Raw genomic sequence first — 19715 nt, 5'->3', positions numbered from 1 at the left:
ATTTAAAGATACATGTATATACAGTAAATATGAAGTCCCATTGTTTATGATATTACCTCTTAGGTTAGTTATTTTGTGTATTTTCCCAAATATTCCTTTAACCGTTATGAAGCTCTGTACGCCCATACAAAAAAAGATCCAGTAAATAATGATTGAATTTTGTTGCAATGATTTGCTTTTCTGTCGTTCCCCAGACCCAAATCTGATGGCTAGCCCAGGCGAGGTGAGCCTCAGCCTGGCCCAGCAGATCAGTGACGTGGTCAAGACGCCCGCCTTCATCGCCGGCATCGGCGCCTTCTTCTGGTTGGCCCTCCTCATCTTCAGCATCTGGCTGTACCGCCGCCACAAGAAGAAGAAGTCTGCGCTCCGTGGTGATATCGGCGGCAGTGGTACTGTGCCGAATTACTTGTCTACTTTGCGTAGGTACCCTGTGGCTGTCTATGCATGCATGCTAACCTGTAGACTTAGTCCCTGCCTGCCGTTATGGCCGGACTAACCAAAAACCACCACTACACCACTGAATGCCAACCATACGGACCTTGCTTGGCAGGGATGACAAAACACTTCCACATCTGCTTAGCATTGAACCTGGCCTGCCTGGCTTGGCCCCTGTTGTCCAAACTGGGCCTCCCCCTAGCAGGCAATGGTATATGAAGCCAAGCAGATGGAAGATTGAGTAGCCTTTACAGGTTAGCAGTCTCACAGGGTACTCCTCTTGTGTGCTGTGTGCATGACGTGGCCTTGCACAGCTTTGCACAGAAAAACCCTGGCTTTGCCCCTCCCCCCACTCCAGTTTACTCCTTCTATTTATACCTGGGCTTCGACTTTCCACCATAAATTTCCCACCAGTAGTGACAAGTTGCATGTTCTCTCTGACTCCCTGGGATGGCAGGTATTTCGGACCCCACCCCTTTCTTTACCAAGGTTAACTGCTTGGTGCACAATCATTTGCATCCTTACCTAGCAGTTAACACAACTATCTATTACCTACAACTGTCTTTAACTGACACTCACCGGGGGTTTGCCTCTAAGACATGGTTACAAATGAGTCGGAATAGGCGGTGATTACTACAGGGGAAACTTCCAGAATACCAAGTATTTGCCAACTCACTGGGCTATCATGGAGACGCATGTCCTGCAAACTTGAGTGCCTGACTGGGATTAGAATAGAAAAACATTAACGGACATGCCAGTGGCTGTGTACCTCCTATGCACAAATTAAGATGGTATCTTTAAGGAGGTTAGGTTGTCTGTGCCCATTTAAGGCTCCTAAGAATGCACTGAGACGGAAGTGATTTGTCAAGAGCCTCCTGGCAAGGTCCAAGTGCATTCATTAGATGAAGAAATTATAGAGTTAGAGAGGGGGGAAAAATCATACAATTATTGGTTGGTTACATGATATTTGATTAGAATTGATCGCATGTTCCTCCATTCCATCAAGCAAAAAAGGAACATGTTTGATGATGTATTTGAAGGGGAATACACAGAAGACTCCATTTATGAATATCAAGGATATGAGTATTGTAGAAAACCCTTAGGGTGGAGCCTGATATGTGATTTATGCCAACTTGGGCAGTTGCATCATGGTAGCCATCATTTACACTGGTACACCTAGGGCAGAGCTGCTGCATACAAACATGGCAGCAGTATTTCTTACAGCAGTGTTGTTGTAGATACAAACACTAACATTATGGCCTCAGTCATTGCATCAAAATGTAGATGACTTCATTATACTGTAAATGTAGCTAGATTTCTCCTGATTAGTGTCATTATTATTACATGTTGAACAGTTTGAAAAAAAAATATTACGAAGTTAAAACTACAAGAAATGTATACATTTGTACCTTTGCAATAGTTGAACTTGAGCAAAGGATACAGTTTGACTTACTTTTTTTCTTTTTCTCTCTTTCTCTCTCCCCCACTCTGTCAGTCCACTCGTTCATTTACACCCCAGCAGGTATCTGGTCCTGTCTCTTTTGTTCTTTGATTTTGCTTTGCCGTTTTCGCTGCATATATCTGTGCCGTTTCTCAGTTAGCCTTTGTGCCATGTTGTCATCTGTTCTAGACACACACAAAAATTGCAAGCTTGAAGAAGGAAAAAACATTGCATTTTAAAGTCTTTATCATCGTTAAACAATCTGCCATATTCCATGAGCATTGTAAAGATACAATAGTAGAAGCAGTGAACAGCATGGCATGGTATCATTATTATCTTTTAGTTCTCCACCTTTCTTCTCGCTACGGTAAACCATCGTTTTATGCCCTTTTTTTCCTGTCTTTTACTCAACTCTTTAGTGTTTCTTTCCTTGCAAGCCTCGTTTTATGCATGGTTATATCTTCCTTGTAGTATGTTTGAACAAAGGTTGCAGTTACTGTTCTTGCATGTGCAAGCATTTGATAGAGGAGCGTGTAGCAAAAGCAGTTAGGGGTAGCAAAGAGTGAGTTCGATACGCAAGAAATAAACCATGCGACGTTCGCTCTCTCCACAGTAAATCTGAATAGAGACCGGGATAACGCTGCGGCGCTGGCGGACGGGTGAGTTGACAGTTTCATGACTGAAAAATATCTGTTGGCACTTTTCCCATCGATGAAATGTGTACCCTAATTTGCATAGCTGTAAAGACTGATTTCTAAGTAACACAGCTATGGCTTTCGTTGGATGATTTATATAGCATGCAGTCATGTAATGCATAGTGATGGATGGGAAGACTTGAAGCTTGAATCCACACATGTTTATCATATTGCCAAACCTACAACACATAAGCCCGCAGTCTGTTGAAATATATGTTGTAAGCTATCAGTCTTGTTCTACGTGATGCACATAGCAGAATGAGAAAAAGGATTCGATATTGAACCTGTGTGTTGTGTATGCTGTATCTGTTTCCATAAGATACTGTTGCTAGCTAAAACTGGGCTGTGATTTTACTTTAAAGTTTTCCTACCAAAATTGTCAGAATACAAAGTAGTATAGCAGGCTTTGTTTACACAGAACCACACAGCAGTATGGTATTCACGTTGACCTTTTATGATAACCAAAACATTTGTCCAAGCCAACATGGATAATTCCTCTCTAGAAGTGTATTTTGTAAGGTAATTCTAAAACCTCTCCGTCCAATGTTTACAGCAACCACCACCCTCACCAGCACTGGTTGGACCAGTCGTGGCCGAACACGTCGGCCCACCACCACCCCAACCAGACGGGCTGCACTATGACCACCTGCTGCAGCGGCAGTGGCGGCTCCATCAGCGAGATGGGCAACAACACCACGGGGAGGAAGTTTGGTATGACTGGCTTCTCTCTGTGCATGTTTAGTTAGATATGCGACTGCTGTGCTACATACATACTAGAACCGTACCAGAAATATCTACATCCCAACACTTTCATGTGGGAAAACCATAAAGCTTTATATGGTATACACTTTTAGATTTCCACAATATACGTTTTTTACGGACAGGTCTTAAATTTTGACTGTCCCCTTTTATTAAAGTGATTGGTGAAGAAAGGGTTTTCAATTAAATTTTCATGGACGTGATTATTTCTGGGAATGAATGTCGTAAATAGATTCCTGGATTTCAGGGTCTTAAAAGAATGAGAGAATATTCTGAACATTGTGTCTAATTCTGTTGCTGGTGTTAAAATTTTCTGATTGTTTTCTGAAAGACTTGGAAATCTTCTTACCACTCTGATGCAAACTCAAATTCATTCCAGTTTGACCTTTCGAAGGTCAGCATTTAAAGACCTCGTTTAAGCGGGCTTGTTATAAAATCCCTTCGTTTGATCTCGGTGGCGCTCCGTGCAGCTCGAGCATCTATATTCACAGCAGCGCCAGTCAAATCAAAATCTCATCACCACGACCCCTCGGATGAAAGGCGGCTCTTGACAATGACGAAATGGCAGGATTATTGCTTTTGCAGCTCACATTCAAAGGCGTGGATTTGTGCTGCGGATAGATGCGGTTAGCTCACAGGGGAGCTCTGTATGTACGCAGCACAGCCAGGAGCCTGCTTCTACCTACTTTCAATTCCGCCTGACCTTTAACACACAAATCGCATCCCTGCCTGCCAACCGGGAATCTTACGCTCTATGGAAAGTTCCCCAAAATGCTTTTACCCTTTTCTGCGTAGTTGCTGGAACATGGAGAATGTCTGATATTTCCATTAGACTGAAGACCAGCTCAGCACCACGTTCGTGCCCACCTTTTAGCCATAGTTCATGTAGTCCGGGCAATCATGTCTATAATCACATGCATGAGAAATTGCCATATGAAATGGAGGTGTCAATCCATTAGGGAGAGGCCATCATCTGTTCTCAGCGCCGATGAAGTCATAGTAACAGGATAGGTCCGAGTTCTATAGAAATGCATAATGCATGAGGTCGACACAGTAGTCTCTCTGAGAGTAAGGCTTTTTATTGGGGGCTAGAAGGTAGTATCAGCCAGGCGAAATGTTAAAGGTGGGCTGGAGATTCAGGGGTATTATCCCGACTGCATGTAACCCGGGGATACATCAAACCGCATTAGTAAGTGCTATCAAGGAACACCAGAAATACAGTATCTGATGAATACGTGGCCCCAGGCGGTGGTTAAAGAAACTCACCATTCGTCACACGGCTGTCGCGGATTTATATTCATGGCGAAAATCAGAAGATAAAGGCCATGGGGGAAATCAGTTAGGAAGTAACAAGACCTGCAAGTACAGGTACAGGAGACGTCGGCGCTATTAAGACTTAATTTTACAGTCTGTTTCACAGTCGGCGTATTGATTTCTGAAACACAATCGTACTAGGAGGGAAGAAGTATGGTGGTATTAATTCTAAGCTCAATGCATAGAGAATTTTTCGGTAAGTCAGAGAAGATCGTTTGGATGATAACGTTTGCTTGTATCGAAGATGGTGTCTGTCGGGAAGGAGTGACGGTGGTAGATTTGGCAGAGACAGATTGCAGCGTGGTGGCATTCAGGAGGCTATCAACACTTTGAATCCGTTCCAAGGAAGAAGTCATTCTAAATGCAAGACTAAATGGCCCAAGTCCCATTTGTCTATCTGGCAGTTTAGCTGGACTGTTGAACCTTTCTACACACTGCGGCCCTTCTAAAGGGCTTGGGTTGTTGCTTGATTAAGAGACTGACAATCATTTGTGTCTTGACCTTGTAGTTAAGTCTGACAAAAGAAAGCTGGTCACACAGTGTTGTTCAGACTTTGACTTTGCTTTTAAGAATCAACAGTCATGTTACGCCATCTTTGTCTGCCGCTGGGCTTCAAAACAGTGAAGTGGATGTTTTTCCTGTTCTGTTGGATCAGACAAAGTATGAGAAACATGGAGGATCTCCAAGCTTTATAGGTGCAAAAAAGCCCTTCTATTGATTTCAATTACTTTTCCATAAAGGCAGTTGGTTCTGTTTAATGCATTGAATAACTGTTTTGGATGGCCTGGAGACCCATCATCTGTCAGATACTCAGGCTTTCACCCTAACTTTCCCCACAGGGTTTTGTAATGGATTCTCTTGGAGACCAGGGGTATAGGTCAATAGGATCTCCCCAGCCATCCATCACCAGACAATCTCACTCACTAGGTCACTGATTTCCAATGGATACCTTCTCCATCCTTGACTTGAGTAGAATCCAGACATTCTGATAAGGCATAACAGGAGACAGAAATCATCAAGCCCAGAGACAGTGTCTCGAAACATTACTCATGTAGATTGGCTACTGGAATGCGTCTGCGAGCTTCACCGTCAAACTATTGATGTTGCCATCAGGTTAGGGCAGTCTTCCTGTGTAATTGGTCTTTAGGATCACCTGAACGGTCGCACTCTCCCTGTCTTTGATCCCATTAGCATGCTGTAGGCTCCTCAAAATGATGTATGGTCACGAACCACTCTCAGAAGTCATACCATTCCTTCCTGCCTGGACGCCATGCGTGAAATTGAGCGGATCAGGTGGGGGGAGGGACTTGTTTTCATTTTGAACCTGAGAAGTTGCCACTCAGAACGGCCATGTGGGCTGGTAGATAAGGCTGTAGGTTTGGACACCTTGATTAGTTTTCACAGTATATCTGAGAAAATAGCCACTTATTCTGCCTTCATGATATATAGGGGCCATGTAAAGTCGGTCATCAGTGATTGTAGTTGGTCTACACCAACTTCAACACTTCCTCCACCTTTGACTTGAGCAGGAGAGGAGAGGCTAAGTCTCACGAAAGCATGTCATTCTTACACCTCCCCCACTGTTTGGAAATAAATCTTGTGCTCAAAAGTGCAACCTTAACATTCTACAGAACTGCTAGCCTGGGTCTTGTTACATCATTTTTAAGACCACCAAGGAACTTACCCCGTTAGAAGAGATTAGTAAGAGACCCAATAATGTTTTATGCATGGTAGCCAACCTATACACATGTAGCTATGTATTAGGAATGTGCACTTGTTGTACCTGGCTTTTATTGCATTACAAGAGTACCACCTTTCTGTGCAAAAGAGAGGTACCATGTACATGCACAAGTCTTTCTTAATGAGAAGATTACATTAGTGATGATATTCATTTTGCTGTCTGGGATTTTTTTGTCTAGATGCCGTTCAACAAGGCAACAAGTCCTGGAAATGCATTTACCTTCGCTGTGGTTTTATACATATTTGCAGCATTAGGATTTTGCTTTGAGTCACCACGAAAATCAAGATAATAGAACCACTACGAGCATTTCAAGATTTATGGTAACTTAACATTCGTTAAGATAATTTCCTTGTGTTCTTTCTCCAGACATTAACGACATGGTGTATGACAACCTTGGGAAGGAGAAGGCCAAGATGCAGCCCGAGGTCGAGACGGGCGTGCCACCTTACATGGTCCACAATGCCAACATGCCTCCAGATGTCGAGAGGTAAGATCTTTAAAAAATTTCCTTAGATTAAAGATTTTTAGGTGTCTTTTACATGTATGTTGCTTTGGATGGTCAAGATCATATCCTGTTTTTTATGTGAGGAATGGCCCCTTTTGTTGTTTTTTCTATCTGCTACCAAAGTGATGATATTACAAATTGCAATATTCCAAATTGAACTTCATATTTTTACCCACCAGCCACAAGCTACTGCTGGGTGAAAATTACCAATACCACATTTTGGCAGACTGCCCAGACAATTATCCTGTTTTGTTTTACTTGAGCTGGTTTGTTAAGTGTGACATTTGACTACTAATTTCCCATGGTGATAGTGTTGATAAATGCATGGATCACTGAGAAGGTATGGTTGACTGTGAGAGAAGAACTTTAAAAGGGTAAAGAAGATACATGTTAGTCTCACAATGCAATCATCCCTATGGTTTCGACATGCAGTTTTGATTATGAGGGACTATAAAGTGCCTTTATCTATTATGCCCCTGTGTTATGCTCCAATACAATTTTGTAGCAGGAGCAATTAAGGTGAAAGTTTGTACTTCCATGTTACTCATTAGCAAACTCAAGTGTTAAAAAGTCATTTGCAGTGTGACATTTGCCATGAGTCACTGTTTCAGCCTGAGTGGACTGACCTACATTTGTAGATATATGTAGTCATTTTTCGTTAGATCAAAGTGTTTTTTATTCGTCAGCTTGAGATAACTTGTTGGGATGGATTTTGCAAGCAAAGCATTTTTGGAGGTTCCATCACAAGCAGGTTTCAACATTTATCTGGCATGTGGTTTCTGCAATTGTGCTTTTATATGCTTTTTATGACTTGATTGTAGTCATTGTCTTTATGTCTTTCAGTAATGAAGTGCCTTGCAATGATGCACACTTTCATTTCCACTCTTGCTAAAGTACTAGTAGGGTGAATAACTTTAGGAAATGTTTTGGCCCATGTTTTGAACAGTATGTTTTTATATGTTTCAAAGACATCATAGTATGTTAACCTCATTTAGGTCACAGTGGGGCATAGCATACATGTATGTCATTTGAGGGTTTAAATCTAGAACAGTTAAAAACAAAGTACAAGTGAGATTGTTAACCTTGTGCTGAGAATAGCAGACCATTCAGGTGATATTGATTGTCTTGTCCCTAAAAAGCAGACCTGAAATAAAACAACGATTCTGCTCTCAACACGAAATCCTCTGGTACATCTTTTTCAAGGCTGCTAAATCCCAGTCTTCTTGTTAAGACGCTTGTCTAGCTCTGTTCCAAGAATTAAAGAGGGTTGCAGAGCTCAGGTCAGTAAGTGTAGTTGTCTTTAGGACAAGTCCCATTGATCAATAGCCATGGGGGAGGGGGGCTAGAACAGCAGGGTCAGATGGGTGAGCAATGGCACCCAGGCCACCCGGTGATTAAACATTGATCCTACCAAAAATTGCAGCGCTCAGACCAGTCAATAACGTCCGAGTGATTCATGATAAGTAACCCTTTTGGTCAGTCAGGTCACCTTACTTTTCTACCTAGGGGGTGTCCACGCCATACTGCATTCCATCATTTTACAAAACGTGCTCCCTGAATCTTTAAATTATTCTTGAAAGCAAAAACATTATTTAGTTACTGTCTTACTGCATGCTTCATTTACAAGCTGTGAAGCTACACCTGTAATCATTTGTGTACAGAGGTTGTGTTCTGTTGTACCTAGGATTGGAAAAGTTTGAATGGGGATCAGCAAACAGTTCTTTGCAAAGATTTATCATTGATATTGATCTGCCATTAAAGGCCCAGGCACAAATCGCACATACTTCAGTGTTTCCAGATAATATGCATCGATCTTCACAGGCCATTACATCCAGAATCGGTCCAGCATTTCGGCCTAATTAGCCCTCTAGCAAGAGAGGCATGTTACTGAGATGGCATTACTGGTGATGGACCACTTTCAATAGATATGTTACCGATATTGTTTGATTGATTATGGGACAGGATCACCACTTCACCAGAATTGTGCCATAACTCCTACTTAGTGTGTTGCCAATACCGGTGTTATGGTTGTCTCTAAAGTTTGTCAGAAAACAGACAACAAGCTGTGGATAGAAAAGTTCTTAAAACACAACCAAGTGTTTTGCCCGAGGCAATGTTTCAATGACAGTCACCCTCCTCAAAGCAATACTGACTAGTTCTGCTAGGTGTCACTGCTGCATTGTGAAGAATGCAGTCCCAAATGTATGACTGGAGTAGATCTTTGTATCCATACAGCCGACCTAATCCAACGAGTGCATCTGTCTTTGCTGTGTTTCGAGCCCAAGTGCTTTTAAAGGCACTATCTTCTTGCTTCTGTGGTGTGCGAAACTTTAGTTTTACATGTTTTTTTCTTCTCTCAGTCTTCCAGAGTATGCAGAGGTTGGAAACCAGCCCCATCTCAAGACCTTCCTCACCAAGCAGCAGAACATGAACCACCTGGGCTCGCCCGCCCCCTATGCCTCCACCTCCGTGGTGGACACCAACCTCAACGAGAACCTGAACTTGGAGAAGTCGGTGTCGGAGAACGGGAGCGAGAAGTGGATGCCGACCTTCACGCGCGGGAAGAGGAAGAACGGGAGGAGGACGCCCGACGCGTACACGCCTGATCACAAAGTCAACAATGGTGTGTTTAACTATTATATGTTTTCCCTGCAGTCCATTCTCATTGTTATCAGTAGTAGTACTGTCCAGCGTAATGCATGATTAAGCCTTCCTACACCCCCTCTTCACTAGAAGCTGGGACCGCTTAGCAACCAAAGTCTTGACGGATCGCTTACCAATTTCATATACCTAGAGCAAATATGTGTGTTTTGCCATCTTTAAAATCATGTAAATGTAAACCACTACCGACTGCAAAAATGAGTTACACAGAACATTGTTTTCTAAATAGCTGGTCGTTTTGTTTCCTCAGACATGTATCCCCAGGAGAACTCTGAAGGCAGCCAGATGTCCACCTCTCTGAGTAACCCCATGTACGACAACAGGCCCAGAAGCCCTTACAGCGACGGGTCAGCCACAGGTGGGAACCACAGTCCATTTTTAGATTTAAAAGTTCTTGCTTTTGTCCTGAAAGCCTAGACATGAGAGTTTGCATCTTTTGCTTTTTTTGCTGTAATCTCATTGTGCTTGTTGCTGTTCACGTTTAGATGACTCCTCACGACGGCGGAGGAGAGCACAGAACAAGCTGCCGCCCTCCGCAGCCAAGCAGGCGGGGCCTCCGCTGAACTGGGCGGACCTGCTGCCCCCTCCTCCCGAGCACCCGCCCCCCAGCGAGGTGGACTCCCCTCCCGGTACCCCGCCCAGGTCTCCCTACTCCTCACATAGGAGTGACAGGTCAGTAGATTTACATTTAATCATTATCTCCAAGCAGATGCAGATCTATCGATGGCAATGACAGTATCCAAGCACCAGATACTGCCACCAACATTTTATTATTATAATACAGTACTGCCTTTACCAGTTTGAGACTGCCATTGCCACTGATAGATCTGCTTGGATATTACTTTGACCATACTGTAGTACCTTTCTTAGTATTAAAAAGATTGTACAGGAATATAACTCCTCCAAATACTAAGATATTACTGTTATTCGTTGTTTTTGTTATTATCATCCTCTATCTGTATAGATGTGGGTTACCAGACAGATGTCCATGTTCTTGTTTGTCATGACAGTTAAGTTTCATTTCCACCCTTCCTTGGGCCAAAAGAGAAATTGCCTTCCTTCCTGTATGCTTTCTTTTTCCTGTGGTATCTTAAAGATTTTTCAAAATCTCTTAAAAGACGTGTCTAGCCCAATATTACCAAGAATACCAACACTATTTTCCCAACTGGCCACGGTTGGCATATCCACACTCCACACGTCTGTGGGAGTGAAAAAAGCTCGACCCAAATTCATATACCATGGAAACAATGTGCCCTTTAGGTCATCAAAGAGACCTCCCTGCACCACCTCTCCCAGCCATCAGAGTGACAAGTCCAGCAGTGACCGCGGACCCACCCCACCAGCTCGCACATATCGACACAACAACTCAGACTTGTCTTCCCCTGAGGAGCGTGGCCCCACCCCTCCGAAACGAACTGTAAATGTACCTCCCTCCCCCGATCACAGACCCACCCCAGATTCCCCCAACACCGATGTGACGTTACCGTGCCTGCCGGCGCATCTGGAGGACACGGGGCAGGGGCCGGGGCTGAGAATCGAGCTGCCGGGGTACGGCTACCTGGACGCTCCGTCGGACGCGGACACCAGCGTGAGGGACGAGGACTTCGAGAACCGTGACTACGACAGGGAGCGCCACCTGGGGGAACAGACGCCTGCTTCCAGCATGGGGGATCTGGAAAGCAGCGTCACAGGTAATAGAGGTGTGGTATCATTCGCTTTCTGAACTAGGTGTTTGTGAAGTAGCAAGCTAACAGTACTAAATGCAATCACTCACTCACACACACTCATGTACATGTAGACCTGAACTGGCAGTACCGTGTACTGAAAACTTTTGTATCTTTCGAAACTCACATGCTAATCTCATTGGTCGTCCCATCTTCATTCTGTCATTATGCTGCTTTCTGCTGCTTTCCTTACTCTGTACTTACATGTAAACTAAGTGTAAGTATTTTTGTTCTTTCTTCAAAGACTTCAATTTATTTGGGGTTGTAGAAAGAGACACAAACTTTGATCTGGCCATCAAATAAAGCATTTGTCATCATAATTCCACTGTCCTTATATCTTTGAATGGTTACATTGGCAACTTCCAAAAAGAACAAATACAGGAAATGCAATATATCACAGAAAACCTGGTTATGATGAAAATTTGTTTAATGGCCACTTCAAAATTTGTGACTTGTCTCTTTAAGTTTCAGCTTGCTCTACTCCTCTGTACTTCTTTGTTTTATATCTTTGAGTTTATCCTCCTTTGTTCTGCTCTTTAGTTCTTTGTTCCTGTTTTTGTTTCTCCCATGTCTAATTTTTGTTTGGCTGTCTTCCCTCCCCGTCCTCTGTGTTCCCTAGATCTCCTTGACCAAGCAGATGTAGATGAATTGGACACCGACTTTGACGGTTTTGATACGTCAGAAGTTGAGGCTATTGACAGTCTGGAACCATCTGAATTCGATGCCCTTGATGGTCCCGATAATGACTTTCTCCTCTATTACTTACAATTCCAAAAACTTTTGGACTCGTGGGAAAACATGGAAAGAAATCGCAGGAGTAAGCCCAAAAGCGTGAAGCCTCCGCGAGAGAATGGCAGAAGATACTCAGGTAGATCGCCGTGCCTGAGGATTGCACTGCTTGAGAGATAGGTCTGCTCTGTTGTGCATGGCCAGAGAGTCTTGGCATGTAGACAGATGCAATGCTGGCCTGTGCAATAAAGACAAGTGTCTGCACTGTCAACACACGTAAGCTTGCCGTATCAGTCCTGCTTGCAAAGCCAAAATTGCATTGTACAGAACATGGCATGAATACATCTAGTCTCCAGCCAATTCCCATTGGGTCAGGTGCCAGAATAGATCCTGATCACACACAAGTCTGATCCAAATGACTGTACGCAGAAACATGCACATCTAAACACACAAGGATTGCAGTTAATTTTTTTTTTTTTCCTGAACGTTATAGACTCCATGATTGCTGGATGGGCTTCGGCTACTGACGACAACGACAGCGTGACGTCAGCCAGCAACAGGTCCAGCGCTGCGGAGTCGTCGGACGGGTCGTTCTTCACGGACGCAGACTTCGCCAGCGCAGTAGCGGCGGCGGCAGAAAGTGCCGGGCTCACAGTGCAGGGTTCTGTTGTCTCAGATCCTAACGCAGGTTAGTACATGTAGAACAAAACTCTTTGTAGGTACTTTAGTCTTGTTCAATGTGTATGACCTTCTTATAAATAAAATGTTTTTCTTTTATCTATTTAATTCAAATTAACACATGATGCAACTACGGCTAAGGATATGGCAACTGAATATCTATATGTCTCGTTTCAAGGTGTATCTAAAAGTTGTATTTCGTCATTCCAAAAAGTTACTCGCAATTGTAAGCTCAATGTGGACCTTTATTCAAGATGACTTGTCAATTATATGATAATGTATTATGGATTCTAGTACCAACTCTAATAGTATTAAATGCACCTGAGTTGAAGTGGGACTGTCCATGCAATAATTGAGTCTGATATCTTCACCAGGTAAAAAGCAGTTCCCGGGAGCCCTTCGCCAGAAGAGGTCGGGCAGCCCCTTCAGCACAGATAGCAACGCCAGCGCAGCCCTGGCCCAGAAGCCCCGCCCACACCCGCCCAGTCACAGGAGGAGACAGGACCAGTCCAGATCAGACTCCGACGGGCCCTCACTAAACATAGGTCAGAGGGACTTTCAGTACTGTACATCTAATTATGTTCGTGATGTTTTTGTGACCAGTCAACCACAATTTCACGACAATCAGCTAATGTGTGTTTCCTGTGTATTACCACTGTACTACAGAATTGTTTCCACCACAAAGTTAAACACAAAAACCTTCTTTCCCCTTCTACTGCAAAATGGAGTCCCCATGAAAATACATGAATTTGTAATTTATTGTAAGCAACTGGTTTCTTGTGATGAGATGTCAGTGGGTCTTAGATGCGACAGCTCCAAAACCTATGAAATTGAACCCAATGTGTATTTTTTGCGAAACAGAGAGATGAAGCATACATTTTGTAATTATAAGCAGACTGAAAAGGTACAGTGTACTAACTGGGATTTAAAGACCTGTAAGGACTAGGAATAGCAACTTACCCCATGTTTTGACACTCACGCAGGCGGAGATATTGCTCCCTCGTCAGAGTCGGAGCAGTCCTCCAGACCCAAAACACGACCCGACGTCAGCCGCAAGCCCGCACCCAACAGGAGGCAGCGGCAAGAGCCAGAAGGTACGTCACATTCTATTTCAGCTATCACTAACCATTCCTGCAAGTGGAAAACTGTTGTCTATATGAAAATGCGTAACAACAACTGGTCCAACAACATTATATTGGATGTGACCTCACCATGTTTGCAGGATAAACGTATTATAAGCACTTGCAGGAATGGTACAAGATAAAGTTTCGTCTCTAACTTGTGGGGAAATGATCTTGTCACTCAGTTACCCTTGTAAATAACAGCGAGCACTTTTTTCATGCATGCACGGTGTATGTTAGCTCAGCACGGAAGTTGTATTCAGGTGGTTTAGATCTGATCACCCCGACTTTCCTTTCCCTCCAATCAGAGCTCTACTATACCAGTCCCCACCACAACGAGTGGGGAGGGCAGCTCTCTCCGAGAAACGTCTATAGAGGTGTGTTGGGCATGCGTACTGGTCCTGTGTAGTACTAACCAGGCATGAGAATGTAGCTTCAGGTGTAGGGCGTAGCCGCCAGCCAAGCCAGCTCACTAACGGGGTCGTTTGCTGCTTTGATTTGATTTGCTTTAGAGTAGCAGTGGCTGTGTGTGACTGTGTCATGCTTTTGCTCTCTCTGTAGGCAAGCATGGCTACATGCAGTATATGTACGTTTTAGCATCCATAACTATTCCTCACTTGATAAGTACATAAAACAATAATTTTTTGTTTCTGTTCGCAGACGAGTTGTCGTCATACGGTCGAGGAACGACCACTGCGGGCACCAACACGCCGCCGATGAGCCCTAACAGCACGTCGTCCAGAGGCTCCACGGGCAGACGGAGGGAGCGCACGCCGAGCAACCAGGGGAGCTTACGCAACGGCAGCTCCGGCAGGGACGGGAGCAGTGACGGGGGTTATGTACAGGCTAACCCCATAGCATTTGAGAACAAGCACGTGAGTTTATATACATTCTCATTTGTGTGACTATAGAACGCAAAAACAAATTTATAACAACAGTATAACAGGGAACTACACAGATTAAAGTGAAGGGAAATATAAGACGTCTTCTCTGATGGTATAGCTGAAGTGCTGTACTAGATATTTCTGTTGGATGTGAAGTTGTCATTTAAAGAATGCATAAACCAAAGAAAATTGCAATATTGAAGATATGATTTTCTTTTCTTTCTACAGGCTTGTTGAAGAGTCAACCTGATGCACTAAAGATCATCTCACCTGAGCTGAGAAGAGATGCGATGAATAATAGAGTCTTCAGTGATAGCATTTCTACTGTTGTGTAATTAGAAAAACACTGAAAATCAGCAAAATGACAGTACTTCATGACAGAAGGGAAACGTATTCAGTCCCCTTACCCCCCCATCCCCTACATGTACCAATTGAAGGAACTGCTGTGAGATGTAAATGAAATCTTGTTTGTTTTTTCTACTGTGAATTTAACTTAACACCCCTTAACTTTGTCCAGGTGCTGGAAAATACCAGTATGGTCTGGTATTAGTTTAACCAGCGGTTTGGTTAAGATAAGAGCTGAAGAGATTGTGGAGCGAGCTTCTCATGTTTCCTTAGACCACCACATACAAAATCTCTTCATTTTGCTCAGATATGTAGCTATTCTTAATTTTGTGCTCAGCAATATCTTTGTACAGAGGAAACCCCCTGGGTTTAAGTCAGGAACACAGACTACTGTCCAAATTTTACGAAGTGCATCAGAAAGATTGAAATTCCCCCTCCCCCCAGCATTGACGTCTACTGTTGTCAAAGTGTGTGTATATATTGAGGGACCAGAGGCATTGCTGGGAGGCTACTAGAGTAGTGTTCCCCTCTCCGATTGGAGGGTAACACTGTCTATGCAGTGTTTGATAGAGATCGTGGATTTGGCTTTGCAGTGTTTTATACATATTGCTGTAGTCAACCTTGTTGGTTAAGTTGACGAAGAAGAAAAGAAAAAAACAGTAACCCAACTGAAGTCAATTAAATTGTAACTAAAGATGTACTGTGGCTAATACTGTAATGAAGTATAAGTTTTCTCTGTGAGAGTTATATAAATATATATATATATTTTTTGCTGACCCTTTGGCCTGTCCATGACAAGTAGATATGTTGTTTGTGTATATTTTCATGCCGGCAGTGAAAGACAAGTTATTATTTTGAAAAAGCTTCCGAGTTTTGTGTATCAAGTTGTTAACAAACCGTAGTAGCTGGAATCATGTGTTGCGTAATTTTTTGGCCTTCATTCTTTTTTATTTTTTTTGCTCTTTCACTGCCATGCTGATTGGTTAGATCATGTGTTAGAAGATCAGACTGTGCACTGGTGCTCCGAATGTATTAAGCACTGCTTGTAGCAAGTGACATATAGTCCAACGATCATTCAACAATGTAATTTTGAGGGCTGCTTTCTGTTCTGCAGTGTCTGTCGCTAGTCAGCTGAATATTCCCATGCCACGTTGAACTCTGTAAATATCGCAAGGAGCAGGGGAAGCTTTATGTATTTAACATTGTCAGTCCAATGTTTCCGTGAAGATAGAGTTTATTGGTACTACCGTGTCCCAAGTTTAACGTAGATATGAGTTTTCCCCAGTAAGTTTGTTACCGTAATTCTATGTTTGTTTCTCACAGTGAAATTTACTACTAAAGCCATTGTGTTGTACCTAAGATATAGAGATATCATAACAGTAATCTTAACAATGCAACAATAGTTTGTTTTATACTCAATGTCAGGCGAAAATCTTGACTGTGTTTTTGTATTTTGCTATGGAGGAAAACTTCAGCTGGAGTAATAATGGTGTCTGACATGAATAACCTTGTACGGTACGTGGCTACGTATTTGTGTAAAGTTTGACTGTTGTCAAGAGTTTTATTTGACAGCCACTGTAACTGGAAAATTAGTACCTGATATGGTATCAATAAAAGACCTACTTACAATTGTTGACCATCCATTTTTTTTTCCAAAGTGCAACACTTACACTTAACACACAAACAGAAGTAGTGAGGCTTTATGATGTGAGGGATTGAAAAGTGGTTTCTGTATTATTTTCCCTGGACACAAAACCATCCACTGTTTTAGTAAGTCATCGGTTAGTTTTGAGCTATTTTCTATCCTATTTAGGCAAAACTTCCCTTGTTGCTTCGTTGAAAAATGAAGTCTTACCAGATATGTTGTATGATTTAAGTGGAATCTAATAGACAATATTTTATCACCCAGTGAAACAAAATATGGAACAGAGAAGATGGTGTTCTTGTTAATTAATGTTATACCAGCATCCATTGGGCTGAAGTAGTTCTAAATGTCTGGGCAATAGAAAGGACCAGCAAAGTTAAGTGGATGATGGATAAAACTTTGTTGGTGACTTACAGTATACTTGGTAGAAGTTATATTAGCCAATCAGTGTACTAAGTTACTCTGGCCACCTAACGTTACGTAGGGAGAAACAGTGACAGCCATGTGGTGACTGTTAGTTTCTGCTGGAGTTTGAAATGACCCCAACTGTTTGCCAAAGGTCCTTTCTGTTGTAATAAATAACTGACATGTTTTTGACATCCACATGGAGTGTACTAGTATCTGATACAGTCACAGCAAGTTTACTGCATGATGCCAAAGGAAACTAGGGTTCCACGACCTCATTGCCTCATTACAATGCAAAGAAGTATTTCATTAGCATAATTTATGAATTCATTATGTCCACTTTTCAAATCACATGTTGCAGATATCCTGAAGGAAGCTATTGTAGCATTTCCTCTTTAATTATGCAAATAACACCACAATTTACATAACCTCTGGCGACATTCACCTTTATCCAACCTACACGTGTCACTAGTATGAATATGCCACCATTTACCACTTATAGAGTTTTCTCATTAATGATGTAAATAAAGTCCTAATTGTGCGTGTGGCGTTGTACTCACTCTTTGAACAGGATTGCTCAGTTAGGGAAAAGCGGACTTTGTTCGTCTTGGCGAGGCAGCCTTTTTGTCTCAATGGTGTACTTCAGTACATTGGGCAAAGGTCGTCGGGGGAAAGCTGCGATTGCGGTTCTAATCCCCGACCTCCTTCTGGTCGCGTTAGTCTATTGTTTAAAACTGTCTGTCTTTTATGTCCTTATTTTATTTTGATGTGTCAAGTTGGCAGGAGTGGGTTGGCGGGTGCTCGTGGACGTATAACCTGCTGGGGTAGCTTGGCACATCCTTTTTCTATCGTCCTTCCTTTTGTCTGAATGTCAGTTACATTGAAAAGAGGAAAAAAAATATAGTTGATTAAGTACTTGTTGGTCTTGTCTTGTCTAGTCTTCCTTCTTTGATTATGTTATACCCAAATTAAAAACGGGAAAAGCGGAAAAATTGGCACCCCTGTGATGCTTAATGGTCTATCCTATCAGAAGTCCTAGTGCACTTGCGTACAGGTGTAACCTACCGTACACACATGATATCTTAGGAGGCCTACGATTGGAGCAATGTGTTCAAAGATCCTATTCAAAGTATAAAGAATTTTGCAGACTTACTGAGTTCGATAATATGACATATGTCACTGTTTGAGAAAACACTCAAGTTTTCAAAGATTTTACCAAAGCGCAGTTACTAGAACGACCAGCATCTACAAAGACTTGTTTACGACAAGATTGACCAATGAGAACGCCCGTAATGAAACGGCGTTGACCTTAGGCTAGAGACGCTAACGGTGCCGTTACTCTCAGGCGGAATTTGTCGACGAAACATTTGTGCAACAGTATATTGAAAACTGGTAAGCAGGGATATCAACTGCATCCATCATTGCTAATTTGAACGTGACCGTTGCATCATTTTCATAACTGCATATCGTTACATTCGTCACAGCCTTTCGTTTAGAATTTAACATTATATCTCTTGCATTATCGGAGCCTTGCTTCCGGGTTCAGAAAAGTAGTGACATCTTGAATTTGACAGCTTATCAATCCCTACGAACTTTTTCGGGGGTAATCAGAAATTGAGGATAGTCCATGTTTCGTGATTGATCAAACGACACATCTATGCTAACGTTAACCTTGATAATCTGAGAAGAATTGAGGCGGATATTCAAGATCGCAAAGTTTTAATAGTATAAGTAACTTAAGAATGTGTTTGATCGATTACTGAGCTTCCGTTATTGATTCTTACAATTGGTCCTCATAAGGAACCAACGTAAAATTATTTTGTCTTTCGGTATTCATGTTGTGTCTGCATTCCATTTCCATGCCTGTACATACACAGAATTTTTACTGATTAAAAATTTGATATTCCCAAGCAGCAGAAGAGCCATGCTAGCCACCTCTGCAGCATATAAAGGCTGGACTACAATACAGTAAGAATGGGTACGTGAAAGATTATATTTGTTTAAAACTTTGAATGTTATCTTTTGCAATTAAGGTATTGATGCAGACATTAGTATTGACGTTGCTCAGATAAATCGGCAAGGAAAAAAAAACTAGAGTTCTGCGACCACATACCTCAACCCACACCATTTTTACCGTCGCAGAGAAGGTTATGTTTTCGTCAGCGTTCGTTTATGTGTGTGTGTGTCTGTCTGTGTGTGTGTGTGTGTGTGTGTGTGTGTGTGTGTGTGTGTGTGAACACGATAACTCAAGAATGCCTGGATGGATTGTCTTGATACTTAGTATGTGGGTAGGTCTTTTTGTGACCTCCAAATGATTAGATTTTGGGCCCCTAGCGGCTTGCCATGGTACTGCAGAGGAACTTCCGGGTTTGATATCTCGTGTTCTGAAAATGCTATGGTTATGATTTTTGGGTAGTACATAGCTGTTGGGAGGGAGAGTAAGTCGTGGGCCCCCTAGCGGCTTCTGCAGGGGCCGATTTTGCTTCAAACTTTGAACGAAAATAAGTCAAAAAGGTGTTGACGGATCATCAGGAATTTTCTTATGCAGATAGCTTGAGTGATGCTTTACAAAATCGAATGCAAATAATGCGAATCAGGATCTGATGTGCATAATTAATGAGGAAAGTTTTAAA

The 19715-nt window shown here is 42.5% G+C and overlaps 1 protein-coding gene across 9 annotated transcripts in view; it reads left to right on the top strand.

Annotated features, from left to right (window-relative positions):
- The window catches only part of LOC136432651 (roundabout homolog 1-like), a 79255-nt gene extending 62594 nt beyond the window's left edge, over positions 1 to 16661 (top strand). For 2 of the 9 annotated variants that reach the window (XM_066424086.1, XM_066424077.1), the window contains 16 exons: positions 195 to 419; positions 1931 to 1957; positions 2490 to 2535; positions 3125 to 3282; positions 6752 to 6872; positions 9251 to 9513; positions 9802 to 9909; positions 10037 to 10223; positions 10812 to 11242; positions 11895 to 12143; positions 12498 to 12692; positions 13057 to 13227; positions 13666 to 13776; positions 14112 to 14180; positions 14464 to 14678; positions 14916 to 16661. In XM_066424086.1, the coding sequence (XP_066280183.1) occupies positions 195 to 419; positions 1931 to 1957; positions 2490 to 2535; positions 3125 to 3282; positions 6752 to 6872; positions 9251 to 9513; positions 9802 to 9909; positions 10037 to 10223; positions 10812 to 11242; positions 11895 to 12143; positions 12498 to 12692; positions 13057 to 13227; positions 13666 to 13776; positions 14112 to 14180; positions 14464 to 14678; positions 14916 to 14924 (2585 nt within the window). In that variant the 3' untranslated portion in view covers positions 14925 to 16661. Of the gene's footprint in view, positions 1 to 194; positions 420 to 1930; positions 1958 to 2489; positions 2536 to 3124; positions 3283 to 6751; positions 6873 to 9250; positions 9514 to 9801; positions 9910 to 10036; positions 10224 to 10811; positions 11252 to 11894; positions 12144 to 12497; positions 12693 to 13056; positions 13228 to 13665; positions 13777 to 14111; positions 14181 to 14463; positions 14679 to 14915 lie in introns of all 9 variants that reach the window. The other 7 variants (XM_066424079.1, XM_066424082.1, XM_066424080.1 and 4 more) reach the window with 7 other exon arrangements.
- The last annotated feature ends 3054 nt before the right edge of the window (positions 16662 to 19715 follow it).

The sequence above is a fragment of the Branchiostoma lanceolatum genome, chromosome 4 (assembly GCF_035083965.1).
Source record: "Branchiostoma lanceolatum isolate klBraLanc5 chromosome 4, klBraLanc5.hap2, whole genome shotgun sequence".
NCBI lineage: Eukaryota > Metazoa > Chordata > Leptocardii > Amphioxiformes > Branchiostomatidae > Branchiostoma > Branchiostoma lanceolatum.
Note: the sequence above shows the minus strand (reverse complement) of the source record. Positions and strands in the feature narration are given on the sequence as shown.